Below are 27014 nucleotides of genomic sequence, written 5' to 3' on the forward strand. Positions count from 1 at the left end.
AATCCTTTACAGATAAGCAAATGCTTAGAGATTTTGTCACCACTAGGCCTGCCTTACAAGAGACCCTGAAAGAAGCACTAAACATGGAAAGGAACAACCGGTACCAGCCATTGCAAAAACATGCCAAAATGTAAAGACCATCGAGGCTAGGAAGAAACTGCATCAACTAACAAGCAAAATAACCAGTTAATATCATAATGGCAGGATCAAGTTCACACATAACAATCTTAACCTTAAATGTAAATGGACTAAATGCTCCAATTAAAAGACACAGACTGGCAAACTGGATAAAGAGTCAAGACTCATCAGTCTGCTGTATTCAGGGGACCCATCTCACACGCAGAGACATACATAGGCTCAAAATAAAGGGATGGAGGAAGATTTACCAAGCAAATGGAGAACAAAAAAAAGCAGGGGTTGCAATACTAGTCTCTGATAAAACAGACTTTAAACCATCAAAGATCAAAAGAGACAAAGAAGGCCATTACATAATGGTAAAGGGATCAATTCAACAGGAAGAGCTAACTATCCTAAATATATATGCACCCAATACAAGAGCACCCAGATTCATAAAGCAAGTCCTTAGAGACTTACAAAGAGACTTAGACTCCCATACAATAATAATGGGAGACTTCAACACTCCACTGTCAACATTAGACAGATCAACGAGACAGAAAGTTAACAAGGATATCCAGGAATTGAACTCATCTCTGCAGCAAGCAGACCTAATAGACATCTACAGAACTCTCCACCCCAAATCAACAGAATATACATTCTTCTCAGCACCACATCGTACTTACTCCAAAATCGACCATGTAATTGGAAGTAAAGCACTCCTCAGCAAATGTACAAAACAGAAATTATAACAAACTGTCTCTCAGACCACAGTGCAATCAAACTAGAACTCAGGACTAAGAAACTCAATCAAAACCGCTCAACTACATGGAAACTGAACAACCTGCTCCTGAATGACTACTGGGTACATAACGAAATGAAGGCAGAAATAAAGATGTTCTTTGAAACCAATGACAACAAAGATACAACATACCAGAATCTCTGGGACACATTTAAAGCAGTGTGTAGAGGGAAATTTATAGCACTAAATGCCCACAAGAGAAAGCAGGAAAGATCTAAAATTGACACTCTAACATCGCAATTAAAAGAACCAGAGAAGCAAGAGCAAACACATTCGAAAGCTAGCAGAAGGCTAGAAATAACTAAGATCAGAGCAGAACTGAAGGAGATAGAGACTCAAAAAACTCTCCAAAAAATCAATGAATCCAGGAGTTGGTTTTTTGAAAAGATCAACAAAATTGACAGACCACTAGCAAGACTAATTAAGAAGAAAAGAGAGAAGAATCAAATCGACGCAATTAAAAATGATAAAGGGGATATCACCACCGACCCCACAGAAATACAAACTACCATCAGAGAATACTATAAACACCTCTACGCAAATAAACTGGAAAATCTAGAAGAAATGGATAATTTCCTGGACACTTACACTCTTCCAAGACTAAACCAGGAAGAAGTTGAATCCCTGAATAGACCAATAGCAGGCTCTGAAATTGAGGCAATAATTAATAGCCTACCAATCAAAAAAAGTCCAGGACCAGATGGATTCACAGCTGAATTCTACCAGAGGTACAAGGAGGAGTTGGTACCATTCCTTCTGAAACTATTCCAATCAATAGAAAAAGAGGGAATCCTCCCTAACTCATTTTATGAGGCCAACATCATCCTGATACCAAAGCCTGGCAGAGACACAACTAAAAAAGAGAATTTTAGACCAATATCCCTGATGAACATCGATGCAAAAATCCTCAATAAAATACTGGCAAACCGGATTCAGCAACACATCAAAAAGCTTATCCACCATGATCAAGTGGGCTTCATCCCTGGGATGCAAGGCTGGTTCAACATTCGCAAATCAATAAACATAATCCAGCATATAAACAGAACCAAAGACAAGAACCACATGATTATCTCAATAGATGCAGAAAAGGCTTTTGACAAAATTCAACAGGCCTTCATGCTAAAAACGCTCAATAAATTCGGTATTGATGGAACGTACCTCAAAATAATAAGAGCTATTTATGACAAACCCACAGCCAATATCATACTGAATGGGCAAAAACTGGAAAAATTCCCTTTGAAAACTGGCACAAGACAGGGATGCCCTCTCTCACCACTCCTATTCAACATAGTGTTGGAAGTTCTGGCTAGGGCAATTAGGCAAGAGAAAGAAATCAAGGGTATTCATTTAGGAAAAGAAGAAGTCAAACTGTCCCTGTTTGCAGATGACATGATTGTATATTTAGAAAACCCCATTGTCTCAGCCCAAAATCTCCTTAAGCTGATAAGCAACTTCAGCAAAGTCTCAGGATACAAAATTAATGTGCAAAAATCACAAGCATTCTTATACACCAGTAACAGACAAACAGAGAGCCAAATCAGGAATGAACTTCCATTCACAATTGCTTCAAAGAGAATAAAATACCTAGGAATCCAACTTACAAGGGATGTAAAGGACCTCTTCAAGGAGAACTACAAACCACTGCTCAGTGAAATAAAAGAGGACACAAACAAATGGAAGAACATACCATGCTCATGGATAGGAAGAATCAATATCGTGAAAATGGCCATACTGCCCAAGGTAATTTATAGATTCAATGCCATCCCCATCAAGCTACCAATGAGTTTCTTCACAGAATTGGAAAAAACTGCTTTAAAGTTCATATGGAACCAAAAAAGAGCCCACATCTCCAAGACAATCCTAAGTCAAAAGAACAAAGCTGGAGGCATCACGCTACCTGACTTCAAACTATACTACAAGGCTACAGTAACCAAAACAGCATGGTACTGGTACCAAAACAGAGATATAGACCAATGGAACAGAACAGAGTCCTCAGAAATAATACCACACATCTACAGCCATCTGATCTTTGACAAACCTGAGAGAAACAAGAAATGGGGAAAGGATTCCCTATTTAATAAATGGCGCTGGGAAAATTGGCTAGCCATAAGTAGAAAGCTGAAACTGGATCCTTTCCTTACTCCTTATACGAAAATTAATTCAAGATGGATTAGAGACTTAAATGTTAGACCTAATACCATAAAAATCCTAGAGGAAAACCTAGGTAGTACCATTCAGGACATAGGCATGGGCAAAGACTTCATGTCTAAAACACCAAAAGCAACGGCAGCAAAAGCCAAAATTGACAAATGGGATCTCATTAAATTAAAGAGCTTCTGCACAGCAAAAGAAACTACCATCAGAGTGAACAGGCAACCTACAGAATGGGAGAAAATTTTTGCAATCTACTCATCTGACAAAGGGCTAATATCCAGAACCTACAAAGAACTCAAACAAATTTACAAGAAAAAAAACAAACAACCCCATCAAAAAGTGGGCAAAGGATATGAACAGACATTTCTCAAAAGAAGACATTCATACAGCCAACAGACACATGAAAAAATGCTCATCATCACTGGCCATCAGAGAAATGCAAATCAAAACCACAATGAGATACCATCTCACACCAGTTAGAATGGCGATCATTAAAAAGTCAGGAAACAACAGGTGCTGGAGAGGATGTGGAGAAATAGGAACACTTTTACACTGTTGGTGGGATTGTAAACTAGTTCAACCATTATGGAAAACAGTATGGCGATTCCTCAAGGATCTAGAACTAGATGTACCATATGACCCAGCCATCCCATTACTGGGTATATACCCAAAGGATTATAAATTATGCTGCTATAAAGACACATGCACACGTATGTTTATTGCAGCACTATTCACAATAGCAAAGACTTGGAATCAACCCAAAGGTCCAGCAGTGACAGATTGGATTAAGAAAATGTGGCACATATACACCATGGAATACTATGCAGCCATCAAAAAGGATGAGTTTGTGTCCTTTGTAGGGAGATGGATGCAGCTGGAAACCATCATTCTTAGCAAACTATCACAAGAACAGAAAACCAAACACCGCATGTTCTCACTCATAGGTGGGAACTGAACAATGAGATCACTTGGACTCAGGAAGGGGAACATCACACACAGGGGCCTATCATGGGGAGGGGGGAGGGGGGAGGGATTGCATTGGGAGTTATACCTGATGTAAATGACGAGTTGATGGGTGCAGCACACCAACATGGCACAAGTATACATATGTAACAAACCTTCACGTTATGCACATGTACCCTACAACTTAAAGTATAATAATAATAAATAAATTAAAAATATATATATGTCTACAAGGTTTTATTAAAATTAAGTTTAACATTAATAACACACTAATATAAAGGTAAAATCAAGTACAAAAATCATACAAAAAGCATTGTGAAATGTAAAATGGTATTTGGCTTTCTTTGGTTTAAAAACTAATAAAAATAGGTGCTAAAAGAAACATTCATTTTACTAGAAGATCATAAAAGTTAAAAACTTAAACGTTGGCAATTAAGACAGCATACCAAGATGCAAATATCTGGTTGAAATGGATCAAATATTCCATCTGCATGTTAAACAAAAGCAATTGTTATGCTTGTGCACTTGGCAGGCCAGAGGCCCAGATTGTCCCCCTTCCACTAAGGTGGTCCTCCAGTCGACCAGGCATGGGCTGCATAGTAACTCTTTTCCAGGATTCTACAGTTTGCAGTAATAAGTCATGCCAAGTTCTCTCTGCTATATCCCAAAGTCCGGCACCCTGCAGGTCAGCCCCCGAGGGCCATCCAGCCTCCATCTCCCAACACTAAGTTCACTTTGTGTCTCTCACAACAGAGAGGAAACTTAGCATTCCTTGGAGACCTGAAGGGATGCGATAAGCTTAAGAATTTTCAAGAGCTTATCAATCGGAGTCAGCCCTTGTTCATCCCCAAGTGGATGTGTGGTGGTATTGTGGTGGACCATTACTGGGCACTCTGCCGAATAACTGGAGTGGCACTTATACTTTAGTCCAATTAGCTATCCCTTTCACCCTGGCATTTCATCAACCAGAGGGAGGAAAAATAAGACATCATAAAGTGACAGAAGCCCCTTATAGGTCTTTCAACTCTCACATCTATTTAGATGTAATTGGAGCCCCGCAAGGAATACCAGATCAATTTAAAGCTTGAAATCAAATAGTTACAGGATTTAAGTCAATATTTTGGTAGATGTCAGTCAGTAAAAATATAAATTAGATAAACTACATCTATACAACCAACAGCAACAAGCTTTTCATGAGTTAAAAGAAAAACTCAGGTTGGCCCCAGCCCTGGGACTAACTGACCTGACAAAACTTTTTACACTCTATGTGTCAAAAAGAAAAAAAAAATGGCAATTGGCGTTTTAACTCAGACTGTAGGACCCTGGCCAAGGCCAGTGGCCTATCTTTCAAAAAACTAGATGGGGTTTCCAAACGCTGGCCCCCGTGTCTAAAGGCCCTGGCAGCAATGGCCCTGTTAGCACAAGAAGCAGATAAGCTAACTCTTAGGCAAAACCTAAACATAAAGTACTCCCATGCTGTGGTGACTTTCATAAATACCAAAGGACATCATTAGCTAACAAATGCTAGATTAACTAGATACCAAAGCTTGCTCTGTGAAAATCCCCACATAACCACTGAAGTTTGCAACACCCTAAACCCCGCCACCTTGCTCCTGGTATCAGAGAGCCCAGTTAAACATAACTGTGTAGAGGTATTGAACTCAGTTTATTCTAGTGGGCCCAACCTCTGAGACCATCCTTAAACATCAGTAGACTGAGGGCTGTACATGGATTGGAGCAGCTTCGCCAACCCCTGCAAAGTGACTCTGAAGAAGACAACAAGCCCTGCTCCAGTCACACCCAGAAGCTGACTGGTCCACGCACAGCCAAAGCATCAGGAAACTCATCGCAGGACTCATTTTCCTTAAAATTTGGACTTGTACAGTAAGGACATCAACTGACCTTCCTCAGACTGAGGACTGTTCCCCGTATATACATCAAGTCACTGAGGTAGGACAAAAGATTGCTACAGTCCTATTATTTTATGGTTTTTATAAGTATACCAGAACTCTAAAAGAAACTTGTTTGTATAATGCTATTCTATCCAAGGTATGTAGCCCAGTCTCTAAATGTTATGTTTGTGAAAGAACTGTAATAGGAGATCAATGGCCATAAGAAGCCCGAGAATTAGTGCCTATAGACCCAGTTCCTGATGAATTCCTGGTCCAAAAGAATCACCCTGATCATTTCTAGGTTCTAAAAGTCTCAATTATTAGGCAATATTGCATAGCTAAAAAAAGGAAAGAATTCACTCATTCTGTAGGATGACTTAGTTGCCTAGGACAAAAACTGTATAATGGTACCACAAAAACAGTTACATGGTGGAGTTCAAACCATACAGATAAAAATCCATTCAGTAAATTACCAAAGTTGCAGACCATTTAAGCCCACCCAGAATCCCACCAGGGCTAGATGGCCCCCGACTAGGCTATACTGGATATGTGGACATAGAACCTCCATTAAGCTGCCTGACCAGTGGACAGGTAGTTGTGATATTGGCACTATTAAACCATCTTTCTTCCTACTGCCCATAAAAACAGGTGAAATCCTGGGCTTCCCTGTCTATGCTTCCCACAAAAAGAAAAGCATAGCTATAAAAAATTGAAAAATAATGAATAGCCCCCTAAGAGAATCATACAATATTATAGGCCTGCTACTTAGGTACAAGGCAGCTCATAGGGATACCAGACCCCCATTTACGTGCTCAACTGAATCATACAGTTGCAAGCTGTTTTAGGAATCATCACTAATGAAACCAGTCAAGCCTTGACTGTTCTAGCCCAGCAACAAATTCAGATGAGGAATGCTATCTATCAAAATAGACTAGCTCTCAACTACTTGCTAGCAACTGAAGGAAGGGTTTGTGAAAAATTTAATCTTACTAATTGCTGTCTACACATAGATGATCAGGGGCAAGTAGTTGAAGACATAAAGATATAACAAAACTGGCACATGTGCCCGTGCAAGTGTAGCATGTATTTGATCCTAAGGCCTTGTTTAGAAATTTGTTCCCAGTACTAGGAAGATTTAAAACTCTTATAATAGGAGTTATAATAGTAATAGGAACCTGCTTACTGCTCCCTGTTTGCTACCTGTACTTCTTCAAATGATAAAAGCCTCATCGCTACCTTAGTTCACCAGAATGCTTCAGCACAAGTGTACTATACGACTCACTATCAATCTATTGCACAAGAAGACAAAAATAGCGAAAATAAGAGTGAGAACTCCAACTAATAAAAAGGTGAGAGTCTCAAAGGGGGGAAATGAGGGAAGAGAGAGAGCCTCTTATATTGTTTTATACTCAGAAAAGGAAAGAGAAGCAAAACTAAAGGCAGGTAGCCCAGTGCCTAGGAACCAGACCCGAAACCAGGCCTGGGCCTACCTGACCTAAGCCTGGCAGTTAAAGATCAACCCCTGACCTAGCAACTGTTGTTATCTATAGAATCCAGACATTGTATGGAAGGACACTGTGAAACCTCCCGTTCTGTTCTGTTTCACTCTGACCACTGGTGCTCACAGCCCCTGTCACGTACCCCCTGGCTTTCTCAATCAATCACAACCCTCTCACACAGACCCCCTTAGAGTTATGAGCCCTTAAAAGGGACAGAAGTTGAGCACCTGACGAGCTCAGATTTTAAGACGCTAGCCTGCCAATGCTTCCAGCTGATTAAAGTCACTCCCTTCACTATCTCGGTGTCTGAGGGGTTTTGTCCGCGGCTCATCCTGCTACAACCCCAGCACTTTGGGAGGCCAAGGCAGGTGGATCACCTGAGATCAGGAGTTTGAGATCAGCCCGGCTAACATGGTGAAACCCCGTTTCTACTAAAAATACAAAAAACAGCCAGGTGTGGTGGCACGTGCCTGTAATCCCAACTACTCAGGAGACTAAGGCAGGATAATCGCTTGAACCCAGGAAGCAGAGGTTGCAGTGAGCTCAGTTTGCGCCATTGCACTCCAGCTTGGGCAACAAGAGCAAAACTCCATCCCCCCCCCCCAAAAAAAAGGAAAGAAAGAAACAAGAATCACTTACAAGATGTAGAAAGTTACCTCAAATGACCAAATCTAAGAATTACTGGTGTTGCAAGAGCAAGGGATGGAAAGTTTATTAAAATAAATTATAGGCCAGGCACGGTGGTTCACACCTGTAATCCCAGCATTTTAGGAGGCCAAGGCGGGTGGATCGCTTGAGGTCAGGAGTTTGAGACCAGCCTGGCCAACATGGTGAAACTCCGTCTCTACTAAAAATACAAAAAAATTCGCTGGGCATGGTGGCATGTGCCTGTAGTCCCAGCTACTCAGGAGACTGGGGCAGGAGAATCACTTGAACCCAGGAGGCAGAGGTTGCAGTGAGCCAAGATCGTGCCACTGCATTCCAGCCTGGGTGTCAGAGCAAGACTCCTTCTCAAAAAACAAAACAAAAAAAGAAATGATAATAGAAAACTTTCAAAAATTTAAGATATGAATGTCCAGTTATAGGAAGGTCTGAGAGCACCAAACAGATGTTACCCAAACAAGACCATCCAAGGCATATGATAATCCAACTCTCAAAGGCCAAGAACAAAAAGATGATCCTAAAAGTAGCAAGAGTACAGAAACAAATAACATGTTAAGGAACTCCAATTTGCCTGGCAACAGACTTCTCAATGGAAACCATACAGGGCAGGAAGGAAAGAAATGACATTTTCAAAGTGCTGTAAGAAAACAAACAAACAAACAACCCTGCTATCCAAGAATACTATATCTAGCAAAGTTATTCTTTAAATATGAAGGAGAGATAGTATTTCCCAAACACAAACTGAGAGAATTTACCATCAACAGACCTCTCTTATAAGAAATGCTAATGGGAGTTATTCAATCTAAAAGAAAAAACACCAATATGTAAAAAAAACTTTGAAGATATAAAACCCACTGGTAAAATGATCGACACAGACGAATCTAGAATATGCTAATACTGTAACTGTGGTGTGCAATCCACTCATAACTGTAGTATGAAGCCTAAAAGACAAATCTATCAAAAACAATAATAGCTACAGCAACTAGTTAAGAGATGGGTAATGTATAAATATGTAAATATAAATAACTAAAAGTCAAAATATTGAGGAAGATAGAGTTAAAGTGTATTTTTTTCATTTTTTATTTGCTTCTATTCTTTTTTGTAATCTAAGATGAATTGTCATCTCTTTTTTTAAAAAAAACCTGTTATATCTATACAATGTTTTTTGTAAGCTTCATGGTAACCACAATGCAAAAACCTATAATAGATTCACTTAAAAAAAGGCAACAAATTAAAACATACTATCAGAGATAATCACTTAATCACAAAGGAAAATAGTAAGAAAGGAAAAGAGGAGTTATAAAACAAGATAAAAAGCAACAAAATGGGAGTAGTAAATCCTTACTTATCAATAATAACACTGAATGTAAATGAACTCAATTATCCAATTAAAAGGCACAGAATGGCTGAATGGATAAAGAAACAAGACCCAAGAATATCTGTCTACACAAAATCCACTCAACTATAATAACACATACATACTGAAAGTTAATAGGTAGAAAAAGATATTCCATGCAATTGGTAACCAAATAGAGCAGGAGTAGCTGTACTTATATCAGATAAAATAAGTTACAAATCAAAGTCTGTAAAAAAAAAAAAAGTTACTATATAATTATAAAGGATTCAATTCAGCAAAAAGATATAACAATTATAAAGAAGATGTAATAATTATACACCCAACACTGGAGCTCCAAACTATATAAAGCAAATATTAACAGATACAAAGGGAGAAATGGCCAGGCACACTGGCTCATGCCTGTAATCCCAGCACTTTGGGAGACTGAGGTGGGCAGATTACTTGAGGTCAGGAGTTCACGACCAGCCTGGCCAACATGGTGAAACTCTGTCTCTACTAAAAATACAAAAATTAGCCAGGCGTGGTGGCAGGCACGTATAATCCCAGCTGCTAGGGAGACTGAGGCAGGAGAATTATTTGAACCCAGGAGGCGGAGATTGCAGTGAGCCAAGACTGCACCACTGCACTCCAGCCTGGGCAATGGAGTGAGACTTCATCTCAAAGAAAAAAAAAAAAGGGAGAGACAAAATGTAATATAATAATAGTAAAGGATTTTAACACCCTTTTCAGTAATGGACAGATAAGAAATCAACAAAAAAAATGGAGTTAAACTACACACTGGACCTAATAGGCCTAACTGACATTTACAGAACATTTCACCCATCTGTTAAGGAATACACATTCTTTTTGTCAGCAGATGAAACATTCTCTAGAATATTCCATATCTTAGGCCACAAAACAAGTCTGAAGAAATTCAAAAAGTAGAAATCATATCAAGTATTTTTTCTGACCACAATGATGGAATAAAACTTGAAATCGATAACAGGAGGAATCTTGGATACTTCATAAACACATGGAAATTAAACAACATTTTCTGGAATGACCAATGGTCAATGTAGAAATCAAGAACAAAATGAAAAATTGTCTTGAAATAAATGAAAATGTAAATCCAGCATACAAAAATCTATGGGATACAGTAAAGGCAGTATGAAGAGATTAAGTTTATAACAATAAATTCCTATATCAAAATGATAGAAAGATCGGAAATAATCTAACAATGCACCTCAAGGAACTAGAAAAGCAAGAACAAACCAAACCTAAAATTAGTAGAAGGAAAAAATAATACAGAAAACAGCAAAAACAAATAAAATTGAGATAATAAATACAAAGAATCAATGAAATGAGAAGTTGGTGGTTTTTTGTTTTTTTTTTTTTTTTTTTTTTTTTTGATGGAATTTCGTTCTTTTGCCCGGGCTGGAGTGCAATGGCGCAATCTTGGCTTACTGCAACCTCTGCCTCCCAGATTCAAGTGATTCTCCTGCCTCAGCTTCCCAAGTAGCTGGGATTACAGGCGCCTGCCACCATGCCTGGCTAATTTTTTTGTATTTTTAGTAGAAACAGAGTTTTACCATGTTGGCCAGGCTGGTCTCGAACTCCTGACCTCAGGTGATCCACCTACCCTGACCTCCCAAAGTGCTAGGATAACAGGCGTGAGCCACTGCGCCCAGCTGAAAAGTTGGTTTTTTGAAAAGATAAGCAAAATCAATAAAGCTTTAGCTAGACTAAATAAGAAAAAAGATAAAGGGCCAGGCACGGTGGCCCACACCTGTAATCCCAATTTTTGCAGGCCGAGGCGTGTGGATCACTTGAGGCCAAGAGTTTAAGACCAGCCTGGCCAACATGGTAAAATCCCATCTCTACTAAAAATACAAAAATTAGCCAGGCATGGTGGTGCACACCTGTATGCCCAGCTACTCAGGAGGCTGAGGCACAAGAATCACTTGAACCCAGGAGGCAGAGGCTGCAGTGAGCTGAGATCACACCACCCCACTACACTACAGCCTGGGTGACAGAGTGAGACTCTATCTCAAAAAAAAAAAAGAATAAAGAAGGAAGGGAGGGAGGGAGGGAGGGAGGGAGGGAGGGAGGGAGGGAGGGAGGGAAGGAAGGAAGGAAGGAAGGAAGGAAGGAAGGAAGGAAGGAAGGAAGGAAGGAAGGAAGGAAGGAAGGAAGGAAGGAAGGAAGGAAGGATACCCAAATAAAATAAGAAATGAAAAAGGAGATGTAACAACTGAGACCACAGGAATACAAAGAAACATTAGAGACTTATAAACAACTACACATGAATAAATTGGAAAACCTAGGGCTAGACATGGTGGCTCATGCCTGTAATCCCAGCACCTTGGGAGGCTGAGGCAGGCAGATCACTTGAGGTCAGGAGTTCAAGACCAGCCTGGCTAACATAGTGAAACCCTGTCTCTACTAAAAATACAAAAATTCATCAGGTGTGGTGGCGGGCACCTGTAATCCCAGCAACTCAGGAGGCTGAGACACGAGAATTGCTTGAACCTGGGAAATGGAGGTTGCAGTGAGCCAAGATTGCGCCACTGCACTCCAGACTGGGGGAAAATGGAAAAAAAAGAAAAGAAAAAAGAAAAGAAGAAAACCTCAATATACCAATAACAAGTAATACGATCCGATCAAAGCCATAACACAAAGTCTCCCATCAAAGAAAATCCCAGGACCTAATGGCTTCATAGTTGAATTCCACCAAATATTTGAAGAAGAACTAATATCAATTCAACATAAACTCTTCAAAAAATTTGAACAGGAAGGAACACTTCCAAACTCATGAGGCATCACCCTGATATCAAAACCAGACAAGAGCACAATGAAAAAAAGAAAACTACAGGCCAATATCATGGATGAACATAGATGTAAAAATCCTTAACAAAATATAAGCAAACCAAATTCAACAACATGTTTAAGAAGATCATTCACCATGATCAAGTGGGATTCATCTCAGGGATATGAGGATGGTTCAACATGTGCACATCAACAAATGTGATACATTACATTAACAGAACCAAGAACAAGAAGCACAGCATCATTTCAATAGAAGCTGAAAAAGCACTTGATAACATTCATCCCTTTATGATAAAAAAACCCTCATCAAATTTAGTATAGAAGAAACATACCTCAAAATAAAAGAAAGCCATATACAGCAAACCCACAGTTAACACTGTACTGAATGGGGAAAAATTAAAGGCCTTTCCTCTAAGATCTAGAACAAGACAAGGATGCCCATTTTCACCACTTTTATTCCTGGAAGTCCCGGGCACAGCAATTAGGCAAGAGAAAGAAATAACAGGCCTGCAAATTGAAAATAAAGAAATCAAATTAGCCTTATTCACAAAAGAGATAATCTTATACTTTAAAAAAACCTAAAGACTCCACCAAAAAAGCTGTTAGAACTGAAAAACAAATTCAATAAATTTCAAGGATACAAAATCAACATACAAAAATCAGTAGGATTTATATATACCAACTGCAAACACTCTAGAGATGAAATCAAGAAGGCAGTTTTATTTAAAATAGCCATAAAAAATATAAAATACCTAAATTTGGAAAAGAAGTAAAAGATCTATACAAGGAACACTATAAAACTCTGATTTTAAAAAAGACATAAAAAATGGAAATATATTCCATGCTCATGAATTGGAAGAACTAATATTGTTAAATGGCAATACGACCCAAAGAAATTTGCAGATTCAATGCAAGTCCTCTTAAAATACCAATGACATTCTTCACAGAATTTTTTTTAAACCCTAAAATCTATACGGAACCACAAAAGGCCCCAAATAACCAAAGCAATCCTGTGCAAAAAGAACAAAGCAGGAGGCATCACACTACCTGACTTCAAAATTTACTACAAAGCCATAGTAAACAAATTGGCATGGTAATGGCATAAAAGCAGACATACAGACCAATGCAACAATAAAACTAGACCCTCTATTTCTCACCATATACAAAAATTGAAGCAAAATGGATTAAAGACTTAAATCTAAGACCTGAAACTAAAACTCCTTGAAGAAAACATTGAGGAAAACACTCTAGGACGTTGGTTTGGGCAAAGATTTTCCATGTAAGACCTCAAAAGCACAGGCAACCAAAGCAAAAAGAAAGAAAAAGCAATTACATCAAGCTACAAACCTTCTGCACAGTAAAGGAAACAATCAACAAAGTGAAGAGAAAACCCATAGAGATAGAGAAAATATTTGCAAACTATCCATCTGACAAGGGAGTTACAACCAGAATTTATAAGGAGCTCAAACAACTCAATAACAACAACAAAAAAAGGCGATAATCTGATTTTAAAATGGGCAAAAGATGTGAATAGATATTTCTCCAAAGAAGACATACAAATGGCCAACAGGTATGTGAAAAAATGCTCAACATCAGTAATCATCAAAGAAATGCAAATCAAAACTATGATGAGATATCATCTCACCCCAGTTAAAATGGATTGTATTAAAAAAAAAGGCAACACAGGCCTGCAAAGATGTGGAGAAAGGAGAACTATTCTATAAAAGGGCCGTATATGCAAGGAAGTTTCCAAATGTTGAAGGAGCTGAGAAACCAAAAACCAAGGCAGACAAATTCAGTTTGTGGGTAAAGGGTGTTTTACTGGGGAAACTAACAGAAGCATGGTCTTGGGGAGCCACAAGACAGGTAGATCTCTGCACTGTTACTCCCCAGGCTCAAGGCTTATATACCATAAAGAAAGGGTATGCTTGTTTTGTGCAACACGAAAGCAACCCTCCAGAACAGGCAAGAATGCTGTAAGCATCATAGTCTTATAATTTGTGTGATAACATCAAGGTTGCTTTGTTCTTACACTGAGAAAAGTAAATAGAAATCAGGAGGCATTCACTTGACTGGGGCTAATCAGAAGTCAACATGGCACATTAGCATTCAACATGCAGTCACTTTTGTCTCCACTTGTACACTGTTGGTGGGAATGTAAATTAGTATAGCCACTGTGGAGAACATTGTGGAGATTCCTCAAAAAACTAAAACTAGAACTACCATATAATCCAGCAATTAATTCCACTACTGGGTACATATCCCAAAGAAAGAAAATCAATATATCAAAAGATACCAGCACTATTCACAATACCCAATATATGGAATCAACCTAAGTGCCCACCAACAAATGAATGAATAAAGAAAACACAGTATATAAACCCAATGCAATATTATTCAGCCACTGAAAAAGAATAAAATCCTATCATTTGCAGCCACATGGATGAAACTGAGGTCATTTTGTTAAGTGAAATAAGCCATGTCACAGAAAGACAAATATTGCAAGTACCCACATGTGGGAGCTAAAAGAGTGAATCACATGAAGATAGAGAGTAGAGTCATGGTTACCAGGGGCCAGGAAGGGTAGGAGAGAGAGAAGATAAAGAGAGGTTGATTAATGTGTACAAGTATACGATTTAACAGAAGAAATAAGTCCTAGTGTTAGATAGGTAGACTGACTATAGTTTACAACAATCTATTGCACATTCTAAAATAGCTAGAGAAGGGTAAATCGAATGTATCTACCATAAAGAAAAGACAAATATTTTAGATGATATCTATCCTAAGTACACATATTTGATCTTTACAAATTATATGAATGCATTAAATTCTAAGATGTACCCTGGAGAGGAAAGAAAGTACATTAATGATTACGTAAGTTGAATGGGTTGCGGGTAATGAGAAGCGACTGCTAAAATGTATGGAGTTTCTTTTGAGGGTGATGAAGAAGTTTTCAGATTGGTTGTGGTGATGGTTTCACAGTTCTGTGAACATGCTAAAAAACATATAATTTTACACTTTAATTGGGTGAATTATTTACTAAAGCTACTATTTTTTTGAAAATTCTCATGTAATTTCTTCTGTTTATAATTACATTGTTTTTAACATTTAATTATTCCCTTCTGGGATTTACTTTTTAGGTATCTTTTTAATGAGGTAGGGATCTAAATTTGTTTTGTTTTGTTTTTTGAGATGAAGTCTCGCTCTGTTGCCCAGGCTGGAGTGCAATGGTGCGACCTCGGCTCACTGCAACCTCCACCTCCCGGGTTCAAGTGATTCTCGTGCCTCAGCCTCCCGAGTAGATGGGATTACAGGCACCTGCCAACACGCCCAGTGAACTTTTGTATTTTTAGTAGAGACTGGGTTTCACCATGTTGGCCAGACTGGTCTCGAGCTCCTGACCTCAAGTGATTCACTTGCCTTGGCCTCCCAAAGTGCTGGGATTATAGACATTGGCCATCACACCCACCCGAGATCTAAATTTTTTAACAATTGAATAATTGATTGTGCCAACCCAATCTGAATATCCCATATTTAGGTGAGTCTATTTCTGACCTTTCTATTCTGTTCTGTTGTATTTATCTATTCTAACACAAGTAACACATTTTCTCAGTTACTTTGACTTTATAATACATTTTGATGTCTAAAAGTACAAGTTATTTTTATTAACCTTCTTTTAAAATGTTTTCTTATTCTCATATTCAGATTCTTCCAAATGGGTTTTATAATCAACTTGCCAATTGCTAAAAACAAAATTGTTATTGAGATTTTCAGTGGAATTATATCAAATTTAAAGATTAATTTGGAGAGAATTGACATCTATTGATTATTGTTCTCAACCAGTGATATGCTGTACAGCTCTCCTTCTAGTTTTCAAGGTCTTTAGTATGGTTTTAGCATTTTCAAGATATAGGTCTTATCCCTTTTATAAAATTTATTCCCTCTTTGCATTTCTAATGCTTATTATTGGTATATAGGTAACATGTTGGGGTTTTTTTGTATTTATCTTGTATTCATCAACCTTATTAAAGGCTAAATAATTCAAATAATGTTTAAATTTATTTTTTTCTGGGTAGAAAATTGCATTATTTGCCCAATGTTTGTTAAAAAATTATATATTTATCTTATATTTGCAACATTATTAAAGGCTAATTAATTCAAATAATATTTAAATTTAACGTTGCTGGGTAGATAATTGCATTATCAGGAAACAATAGTGATTTTGACCTAATGAGATACCATCTCACACCAGTCAGAACGGCCATTATTAAAAAGTAAAAAATAAAAACAGATGTTGGTGAGGATGCAGAGAAAAGGGAACACTTATATACTGTTGGTGGGGATGTAAATTAGTTCAACGCTATGGAAAACAGTATGGAGATTTCTCAAAGAACTAAATATGAAACTACCATTTGACCCAGCAATCCCACTAGTGGTTATATACCCAAAGGAAAAGAAATCATTTAATCAAAAAGACACCTGCACTTATATGTTTATTCCAGCACTATTTTAAATAGCAAAGTCATGGAATCAACCAAAATGTCCTTCAATGATTAATTGGATAAAGAAAATGTGGTATATAACATGGAATATTATGCAGCCATAAAAGAGAATGAAACTATGTGCTTTGCAGAACATGGATGGAGCTGGAGGCCATTATCTTAAGTGAAAAACCTCAGAAACAGAAAATCAAATACTGCATGTTCTCACTAGTAAGTGGGAACTAAACAATGGGTATACATGGATACAGGATGAAAATAATAGACACTGGTGACTCCAAAAGTGGGGAGGGTAGGAAAGGACCAACAGTTGACAATTTACGTATCGGATACAATGTTCACTATTTGGGTGATGGGCTCACTGGAAGCCCAAACCTTATGATTTACACAATATATCCATGTAGCTATCCTGCACATGTACCCATGAATCTAAAATAAAATTCAAAATTAATTAATTAATAAAATAAATATAAACAGTTAATGTGGATATGTTTATTACCTTGATTGTCATGAGGGTATCATGAGTGTATGTAAATGTTCAGTGTCAAACTGAATATATTAAACATGTGTGGATTTGTTTTTTCTGTATATCAATTGTACTTCAATAAAGGTGTTAAAAACAATATAATATGTTAATAAAGTAAAAGGAAATCAAGATGTAGTAATCTCAATTGACACAGAAAATATCTTTGACTAAATACACCACCTATTTATGATTAAACTCTAAACAAATGAAAAACTGAAGGGAACTTCCACAACCCAATAAAGGGTATGTATGAAAGCCTACAGTAAATGTTGTACTTAATGGTGAAAGCAGAATGTCTTCCCCGTAAGACTGAGAACAGGAATATTCACTTTTACCACTTCTATTCAACAATGTACTGGGGATTTTCGCTAAAGAAATCAGTGGGAAAAACTTTTTTTTTTTTTTTTTTTTTTTTTTGAGACGGAGTCTCGCTCTGTCGCCCAGGCTGGAGTGCAGTGGCGCGATCTCGGCTCACTGCAAGCTCCACCTCCCGGGTTCACGCCATTCTCCCGCCTCAGCCTCCGAGTAGCTGGGACTACAGGCGCCCGCCACCACGCCCGGCTAGTTTTTTTTTGTATTTTTAGTAGAGACGGAGTTTCACCATGTTAGCCAGGATGGTCTCGATCTCCTGACCTCGTGATCCACCCGCCTCGGCCTCCCAAAGTGCTGGGATTACAGGCTTGAGCCACCGCGCCCGGCCGGGAAAAACTTTTTTAAAGAGATTTTGCTGCTTCCTATAAGTAGTTATATCTCTCGATTTTATTTGCTGAATTAAGGCCTCCGGTGACAGCAGAAATCCTTTCTCCTCTCTTGAATGGAAATGCCTCTAGCATGTCCCCAGTAATGATCTAGATTTCTAATAACTACCTCTAGTAAGTAAATGAACTTTCCTAAATAAACAAGTCTTGATTACACCATCTAGTGTATTAGCTTTCTCTCCAGCTTTAGGACACTTGACAGGGATGCCTTCTACATTTTCTTCCAAATAACTGACAAATTACTACATGTGGCAGGGTTAATACAGAGCTCCAATCAGATGTATTAATGCATTAATGCAGTATATCTCCATGGAGAACCCTGTGACCTGCCACCAGTAGACCAGTGAACCAATTTAACTGAACTCATTTTTTAATATTTGAGGATCAAAATTCACTGTACCTAGAAGTCCCAGTTGTCAGAATAGGCAACCAACAAGTAAACATTTTAGAAATATTGTGTGACTTTGCTATTTCCCTAAAGTATTACTATAATGGCCCACAAGGTACCATATTTCAATTCATTTGTCATCTTGTGTGCCAAGGTAACAGAATCAGGCACAGTGGCTCATGCATGTAATCCCAGCACTTTGAGAGGTTGAGGCAGGAGGATGATTTAAGCCTACGAGTTCAAGACTAGCCAGGGCAACACAGAGAAATCCCATCTCTAAAAAAAATAAAAAATTAGCCAGAAGTGGTGGTGCACACCTCTAGTCCCAGCTACTCAAGAGGCTGAGGTGGGAGAATTGCTTGAGCCCAGGAGGTTGAGGCTACAGTGAGTTGTGATTGGACCACTTACCACTACACTCCAGCCTGGGCAATAGAGTGAGACCCTATTTTTTTTTTTAAAAAAAGAATCAGAGTGTGATATCCAGTGATCCAAATATGGTCACCTTGTATGAAATGATAAGAACCACCTTTCCTACTTTATTATTAGTATAAATTGAAGTTGAAAATTTTAAACATGTTCCCAAACAACAGAAAAAGAACACTTGTTCATATTTCATAGATTCTGGCCTTAAAAAAAAAAAAAGACCCCTTAATTGTGTAACAGCTAGGTACCTAACAAATGCAAGAATAAAAAGAAGAAATCAACCTTTCCTTTTCAAAGCCCACAAAAGTTACATTATACATCAATAAATATACATCCTCATTTTTTTGAGTCTTTGTCTAGATTATTGAAAACAGCAAAATGGGCCAGGCATAGTAGCTCATGCCTGTAATTCCAGCTACTCGGGAGGCTGAGGAGGGAGAATTGATTGAACCCAAGAGGCAGAAGTTGCCGTGAGCCGAGATCACACCACTGCACTCTAGCCTAGGCAACAGAGTGAGTAAGACTCTGTTTAAAAAAACAAAAACAAATTTTAAAACTGTAGAATGTATCTTTAGTCAAAAAAGAAGTGTGAGTTGTGAATCCAGATGAACTAACCTTTAGGGCCAATTCATATGTGGCTGAGCTCCAGATATCTCTTTCTGCCATTAACTGTTTCATATCATTCTCCATCCTTTCTCTTTGTAATGTATATAAGTCATGATATTCTTCTACCATTCTATAAAAACAATTAAGAAACAGCTTCATTTAATTTATACTAACAATATAGACACATATATAATACTACGCAGCCATAAAAAAGGATGAGTTCATGTCCTTTGCAGGGACATGGATGAAGCTGGAAACCATCATTCTTAGCAAACTAACACAAGAACAGAAAACCAAATACCGCATGTTCTCATTCATCAGTGGGAGTTGAACAATGTAAACACATGGACACGGGAAGGGGAACATCACATATTGGGCCTGTTGGGGGTTGGGAGGCAAGGAGGGAGAACATTAGGACAAATATCTAATGCATGTGTGTAGGGAGACCCCCTGAAACTATTGCTATGGAATAAAAGATGAAATGCTCCTGATTATTGTAAATACAAAATTGCATGCAGGATTGTGTAAAGACAATGCCAGGTTGGACTGCCAGAATGAGCCAACAGCGCGTGATGTGCTTCCCCCTGCAGAGAGCCTATGAATAGATGTGCAGTGCAGTCAGGGAGGTTTCACATCACCAAGATTCCTATCCCAGAAAAGCAGATGTTCATAGTTCTGGGAATGGAATGTCACCCTTGTGGAGAGCCTATAAACGGATGCATGGGGGTCGCCTGTCCATATGGATAAGATAGGGCTACAAACGCCCTCATCTTGCCATGGCTCTTCTAGGCCTCTTTAGGGTTAAGGCATACTCCCTTCTGAGAATTTCTGGTCTAACCAGTTGTCTAGCTTCACATCCTGTTTCTATGGATTGTTTGTAACCAGCTTTTGCTGCAACTGTTACTGCTGATTAATATCTTGCTAATCATAAGTTATGGAAAGACTGTTTCTGTTTTAAGGCTCTGTTAGAAATTACTGATGCACACACTATATTGTAAATTCTTACCTCTGTATACTGTACTTCTGCATACAGATGTTATGTTAAAGACTTACTTCATATCCATGTGACCATCTCACCTCATAATCAAATGACCCTAAATCCCTCATTGGGATTAGTGAGGGCAGGGATAGTGAGACCTATCCCTGCCCTCACTAAACTTAGTAATAAATGCTTGTATATCCAGTGCATTGGCAGCACCGGGGGACCAGAAGGCAGTGACCCCCCCTGGACCCAGCTTTCACTGTCTTGTGTGTATCTATTATTTCCAGACCTGCTGATCCGCCTGGGAACAAAGAAAGAGCCCCGTTGCATTGCGGGCTGCTGGCCAGATCCTGCAATACATGCAGGACTTGAAACCTAGATGATGGATTGATGGGTGCAGTAAATCACCATGGCACATGTATGCCTTGAAACAAATGAAGCACAAGGCCTATGGGATAATGCAAAAGCAGTGCTAAGAGGGAAGTATAGCTATTTAACAAACCTGCATGTTCTGCACATGTATCCCAGAACTTAAAGTATAATTAAAAAAAAAAGTCTCCCAATAAAGCAAAGCCCAAGACCAAATGGCTTTACTGCTGAACTGTACACAACTTAGAATAAACACCAATTCTTCTCAAATGATTCCAAAAAATTGAAGAGGAGGGAATTCTTCTTAACTGATTCTGCAAGGCCAACATTATTTTGATATCAAAACCAGACAAAGACACAACAACAAAAAAGAAAACTATAAGCCAATATCATGGATGAACATAGATGCAAAAATCCCAACAAAATACTAGCAAAGCAAATCCAACAACATATCAAAAAGATAGTACACCATGATTAAGTGGGACTTATCCTGAGGATGCAAGGATTTTGTTCAATAAACATATTTGAACATTTTTTGGAGATTTGTGACAACTTGAAAAAGCTAAGCCAGGTGTCGGGGGTCACACCTGTAATCAGCACTTTGGAAGGCCAAGGCAGGGGGATCATCTGAGGTCAGGAGCTCAAGACCAGCCTGGCCAACATGGTGGACCTCATCTCTACTAAAAATACAAAAATTAGCTGGGCGTGGTGACGGATGCCTATACTCCCAGTTACTCAGGAGGCTGAGGCAGGAGAATTGCTTGAACCCAGGAGGCGGAGGTTGCAGTGAGCTGAGATTGTGCCACTGCACTCCAGCCTGGGCAACACAGCGAGACTCTATCTCAAAAAAAAAAAAAAAAAAGACAAAAAAAAGTTCACAGATAAACATAGCCTAGAAACATCAAAAAATGAAGAAAAGTTAGCAATGTCATGAATAGATAAAATACATGTAGATACTGGTCTATTTTATCATTTACTACCATAAAATATATACTAATCTATTATAAGTTAAAATTTATCAAAACTTACACAAACGCTTACAGACCACACATGGCACCTCCATAGTCAAGAGAAATGTAAACAAATGTACAGGTACAGTATTAAATCATAGTTGCATAAAATTAACTATAGTACTTACTATATTACTGTAATACTTTTGTAGCCACCTTCTGCTGCTATTGCAGTGAGCTCAAGCATCCACTTAAAACACCATGTAGGCTGGGGGCAGTGGCTCAGGCCTGTAATCTCAGCACTTTGGGAGGCCGAGGCAGGTGGATCACATGAGGTCAGGAGTAAAAAAATTAGCCAGGCGCCAGACGTGGTGGCACATGCCTGTAATCCCAGCTACTCAGGAGGCTGAGGCAGGAGAATCGCTTGAACTCAGAGGCAGAGGCTGCAGTGAGCCAAGATTGCATCACTGCACTCCAGCCTGGGTGACAGAGCGAGACTCTGTCTCAAAAAATAAAATACCATGTAATGTAATCATCACTGCATGAGTAGTTTGTCTCTCCAGTCAATTGTGTATTGTAGTAGAAAGTGATCTCTCCCAGTTTTCATGTAATTTTCATCATGTTTAGTACAGTAACATAAACCTTGAATAACACCATGGTACCTATACAAACTGTCAGTGGTGATGCTGAAAGTACTCCCAAGAAGCAGAGAAGAGTCATGACGTCACAAGAAAAATTAAACACTTGATACGTACTATAGATTCAGGTCTGCAGTTGTGGTTGCCCACCATTTCAGACAGACAGTTCGTTTTGTAAACAGATGATGTAAATACACAATATCAATAAATACAGTATAGTACTATAAATGTATTTTTTCTTCCTTATGATTTTCTTAGTATTTTCTTTTCTCCAGCTTACTTTATTGTGAGACTATATTATATAATATATATAACATGCAAAATATGTGTTAATTGACTGTTTATCAGTAAGGTTTCCAGCCAACCATAGACTGTTAGTGGTTAAGTTTTGGAGGCATCAAAAATTATACATAGGTTTTTGACTCTGTGGGTTTTGGTGTCTCTAACCCCTACATTGTTTAACAGTTGACCATATACTGAAAGACACTGTTTCAAGTAAGATTAACTGATCCATTGTGACAAATGCTGCTAGAAAGGCAAGTGAAATGAGAATTGACCATTGGATTTACCAATATGAAGGTCATAGATGACTTTGTCAAGTGCCATTTAGTGCCATGGTAGGGATGAGACACAAGTGATAATGGCAAGAGAAGAAACAACAAAGACAATGAGTATGACAACTTTTTGTAGAGATTTCCTGTAAGGACAGCAGAGAAAAAGGACCATAGCAGGAAGGGAATGTGTAGTTCTAAGAAACCTGGGACATTTTTGTTTGTGTTTTTTGTTTTTAAGATGGGAGTAATTATAGCATATTTGCATACTGATGGGATTAATCAGCTAGAGAGGGAAAAATTAATGATGCAAAAAAGAGAAGGAATGTTTGCTGAAAGTTTCTCAAGTAAGTAACAGCGTATATATGAAAGCATACAAACAAGAGATTGGCCTTAGAAAGGAGCAGACTATAGTTAACAAAAAGGAAAAGAGAATATATAAGCACAGATGCAGGTGGGTGGAGAGATGTGGGGGTGACAGCTTAAGTTCTCTTCTGTTTGCTTCTACTTTTTAGAAAGCAAGATCATCAGCTTATAATGAGGGTGGAAAGGTAGGATTGAAGGTATAAGGATAGAAGACTAAGTATAGAAGTCACCTTGAAAAACAAGAAAGTTATAATACAGAAAAAAGTAGTACATAGAATAGGCAAAAATTGAATAAAGTATCTCATATTATGTATTAGTCCATTTTCATGCTGCTGATTAAAGACATACCCAATACTGGGTATACTGGGTAATTTTTTTTTTTTTTTTGAGACAGAGTCTCGCTCTGTCGCCAGGCTGGAGTGCAGTGGCACGATGTCAGCTCACTGCAACCTCCGCCTCCCAGGTTCTAGCAATTCTCCTGACTCAGCCTCTTGATAGCTGGGACTACAGGTGCACACCACCATGCCCAGTTAATTTTTGTATTTTTAGTAGAGATGGGGTTTCACCACATTGGCCAGGATGGTCTCTATCTCTTGACCTCCTGATCCGCCTGCCTCAGCCTCCCAAAGTGCTGGGATTACAGGCGTGAGCCACCTCACCCGGCCCCGAGACTGAATAATTTATAAAGGAAAAGAGGTTTCATGGACTCACAGTTCCATGTGGCTGGGGAAGCCTCACAATCATGGTGGAAGGTGAAAGGCATGTCTTACATAGGGGCAGGCAAAGAGAGAATGAAAGCCAAGCAAAAGGGGTTTCCCCTTATAAAACAATCAGGTCTCTTGAGACTTAATCACTACCACAAGAACAGTACAGGGAAACCACTCCCATGATTCAATTATTTCCCACCAGGTCCCTCCCACAACATGTGGGAATTACGGGAGCTAATATTTAAGATGAGATTTGGGTGGGGACACAGCCAAATCATATTATACTAATAAAGAATAAGATAGAATAAAAGTAAAAATACATTTTTGAATTTAGATTTTGGGCACTTTTGGTTTTTCTTGACATTTAAAAAATTCAATTACTCTTCAAACAGTTTTTTAGAAAGCACAGGAACAGGCTGTATTAACAGAGACATAAAAAAAGATGTAATGTGTGCTCTTAGATTGGATACTGATTTGGCTAACCCAACTGTGAAATATATTTTGGAAAAACTTGGGAAAATTTTAATATCTAGCTAATCTATGAAGTAAAAATTTACTGAAATAGGCAGACATTCTTCTTCTTCTTCTTTTTTTTTTTTTTGAGACAGAGTTTTGCTTTTGTTGCCCAGGCTGGAGCGCAATGGCGCAATCTCGGCTCGCCACAACCTCTGCCTCCCATGTTCAAGCAATTCTCCTACCTCAGCCTCCCAAGTAGCTGGGATTACAGGCATGTGGCACCACACCCGGCTAATTTTGTATTTTTAGTAGAGAAAGTGTTTCTCCATGTTGGTCAGGCTGGTCTCGAACTCCCGACCTCAGGTGATCCACCTGCCTTGGCCTCCCAAAGTGCTGCGATTACAGGTGTGAGTCACCGCGCCTGGCCGTAGACATTCTTTTTATCATTTGTTTCTGTGTCTTCTCTTTTTTTATTTTTATTATTTACTTATTTATTTCCTAATTTTTATTTTATTTTATTTTTCCATAAGTTATTGGGGTACAGGTGATATCTGGTTACATAAGTAAGTTCTTTAGTGGTGATTTGTGAGATTTTGGTGCACCCATCACCCAAGTAGTATACACTGCACCATATTTGTGGTCTTTTATCCCTCATCCCCCTCCCACTCTTTCCCCGAAGTCCCCAAAGTGTATTATTCTTATGCCTTTGCATCCTCATAGCTTAACTCCCACGTATCAGTGAGAACATACAATGTTCGGTTTTCCACTCCTGAGTTACTTCACTTGGAATAATGGTCTCCAATCTCATCCAGGTCACTGCAAATACCATTAATTCATTCCTTTCTATGACTGAGTAGTATTACATCACATATATATATACACCACAGTTTTTTGTATCCACTCGTTGATTGATGGGCATTTGGGTTGGTTCTACGATTTTGCAATTGTGAATGGTGCTGCTATGAACATGCATGTGCAAGTATCTTTTTTGAATAATGACTTCTTTTCCTCTGGGTAGATACCCAGTAGTGGGATTGCTGGATCAAATGGTACTTCTACTTTTGGTTCTTTAAGGAACCTCTGCACTGTTTTCCATAGCGGCTGTATTAGTTTACATTCCCACCAGCAGTGTAGAGTGTTCCCCAATCACCGCATCCATGGCAACATCTGATTTTGATTTTTTGATTATGGCCATTCTTGCAGGAGTAAGGTGGTATTGCATTGTGGTTTTGATTTGCATTTCCCTGATCATTAGTGATGTTGAGCATTTTTTCATATGTCTGTTGCCCATTTGTATATCTTCTTTTGAGAACTGTCTATTCATGTCCTTTGCCCACTTTTTGATGGGATTGTTTGTTTTTTTCTTACCGATTTGTTTGAGTTTACTGTAGATTCTGGATATTAGTCCTTTGTCAGATGTACAGATTGTGAAGATTTTATCCCACTCTGTGGGTTGTCTGTTTACTCTGCTGACTGTTCCTTTTGCTGTGCAAATGCTCTTTAGTTTAATTAGGTCCCAAATATTTATCTTTGCTTTTATTGCTTTTGCTTTTGGATTCTTGATCATGAAATCCTTGCCTAAGCCAATGTCTAGAAGGGTTTTTCCAATGTTATCTTCTATAATTTTTTAGTATAGGTCTTAGGTTTAAGTCCTTAATCCATCTTGAATTGATTTTTGTACAAGGTGAGATATGAGGATCCAGTTTCATTCTCCTACATGTGTCTAGCCAATTATCCCAGCACCATTTATTGAAAAGGGTGTCCTTTCCCCACTTTATGTTTTTGTTTGCTTTGTTGAAGATCAATTGGCTGTAAGTATTTGGGTTTATTTCGGGATTCTCTATTCTGTTCCACGTAGGTCTACGTGCCTATTTTTATATCAGTACCATGCTATTTTGGTGACTATGGCCTGAAATAGGTTGACATTCTTAACTGAAAAAATACTGATTGTAGAATAGTGCATACAGTACAATTTTGGTTTTAACTATACATACACATGTGAGTACATGTACACAGAAACAAGACCCATAGCACCAGCCTGCCTGCTCCCTCCCAATACTGCAGCTTCCCCCAGGCCCATGGCAACACCTCACATCACTCTGCTGGCCCATGTGTGTGCAGGCAGGTTTTGCTTTCCCTGCCTCGCCAGCATGCATGTGTGCATGCACCCTGCCCTGCCACTGATGTGGCAGTAGTGCATTCTGCCCTTCCACACCCTCCCCACAACCCCTGCCACAAGGCTTTGATCCATTATAGTCAGAGCCTTGGCGGGCAGACACCCAGCCAGTCCCACCCCCACCAGTGCCCTGCCCTTAGTGGCAACACTCCTCCAAGAGTAAAACTAAGCTCAGAGAACAGTGGACTCTCCCCTTCCTTCAAGGAAGCTATGAATCACAATAAAATGATAAATGACAGACAAAACAGCCAGTATAGAAAAGACTGTAACTGGCCTGATAAAGCTGAAAAAATGTACTACAAGACCTTCATAATGCAATTACAAGTATTAATAGCAGAATAAACCAAGTTGAAGAAAGAATCTCAGAACT

At 38.7% G+C, this 27014-nt stretch overlaps 1 protein-coding gene across 3 annotated transcripts in view; it reads right to left on the reverse strand.

Annotated features, from left to right (window-relative positions):
- AXDND1 (axonemal dynein light chain domain containing 1) overlaps positions 1–27014 on the reverse strand; it is a 196129-nt gene that overhangs the window by 134997 nt on the left and 34118 nt on the right. For all 3 annotated transcript variants that reach the window (XM_050766158.1, XM_050766151.1, XM_050766150.1), the window contains one exon: positions 19459–19579. In XM_050766158.1, coding sequence (XP_050622115.1) covers positions 19459–19579 — 121 coding nt within the window. The remainder of the gene's footprint in view (positions 1–19458; positions 19580–27014) is intronic.

This window comes from Macaca thibetana, chromosome 1 (assembly GCF_024542745.1).
Source record: "Macaca thibetana thibetana isolate TM-01 chromosome 1, ASM2454274v1, whole genome shotgun sequence".
Classification (NCBI taxonomy): Eukaryota; Metazoa; Chordata; class Mammalia; order Primates; family Cercopithecidae; genus Macaca; species Macaca thibetana.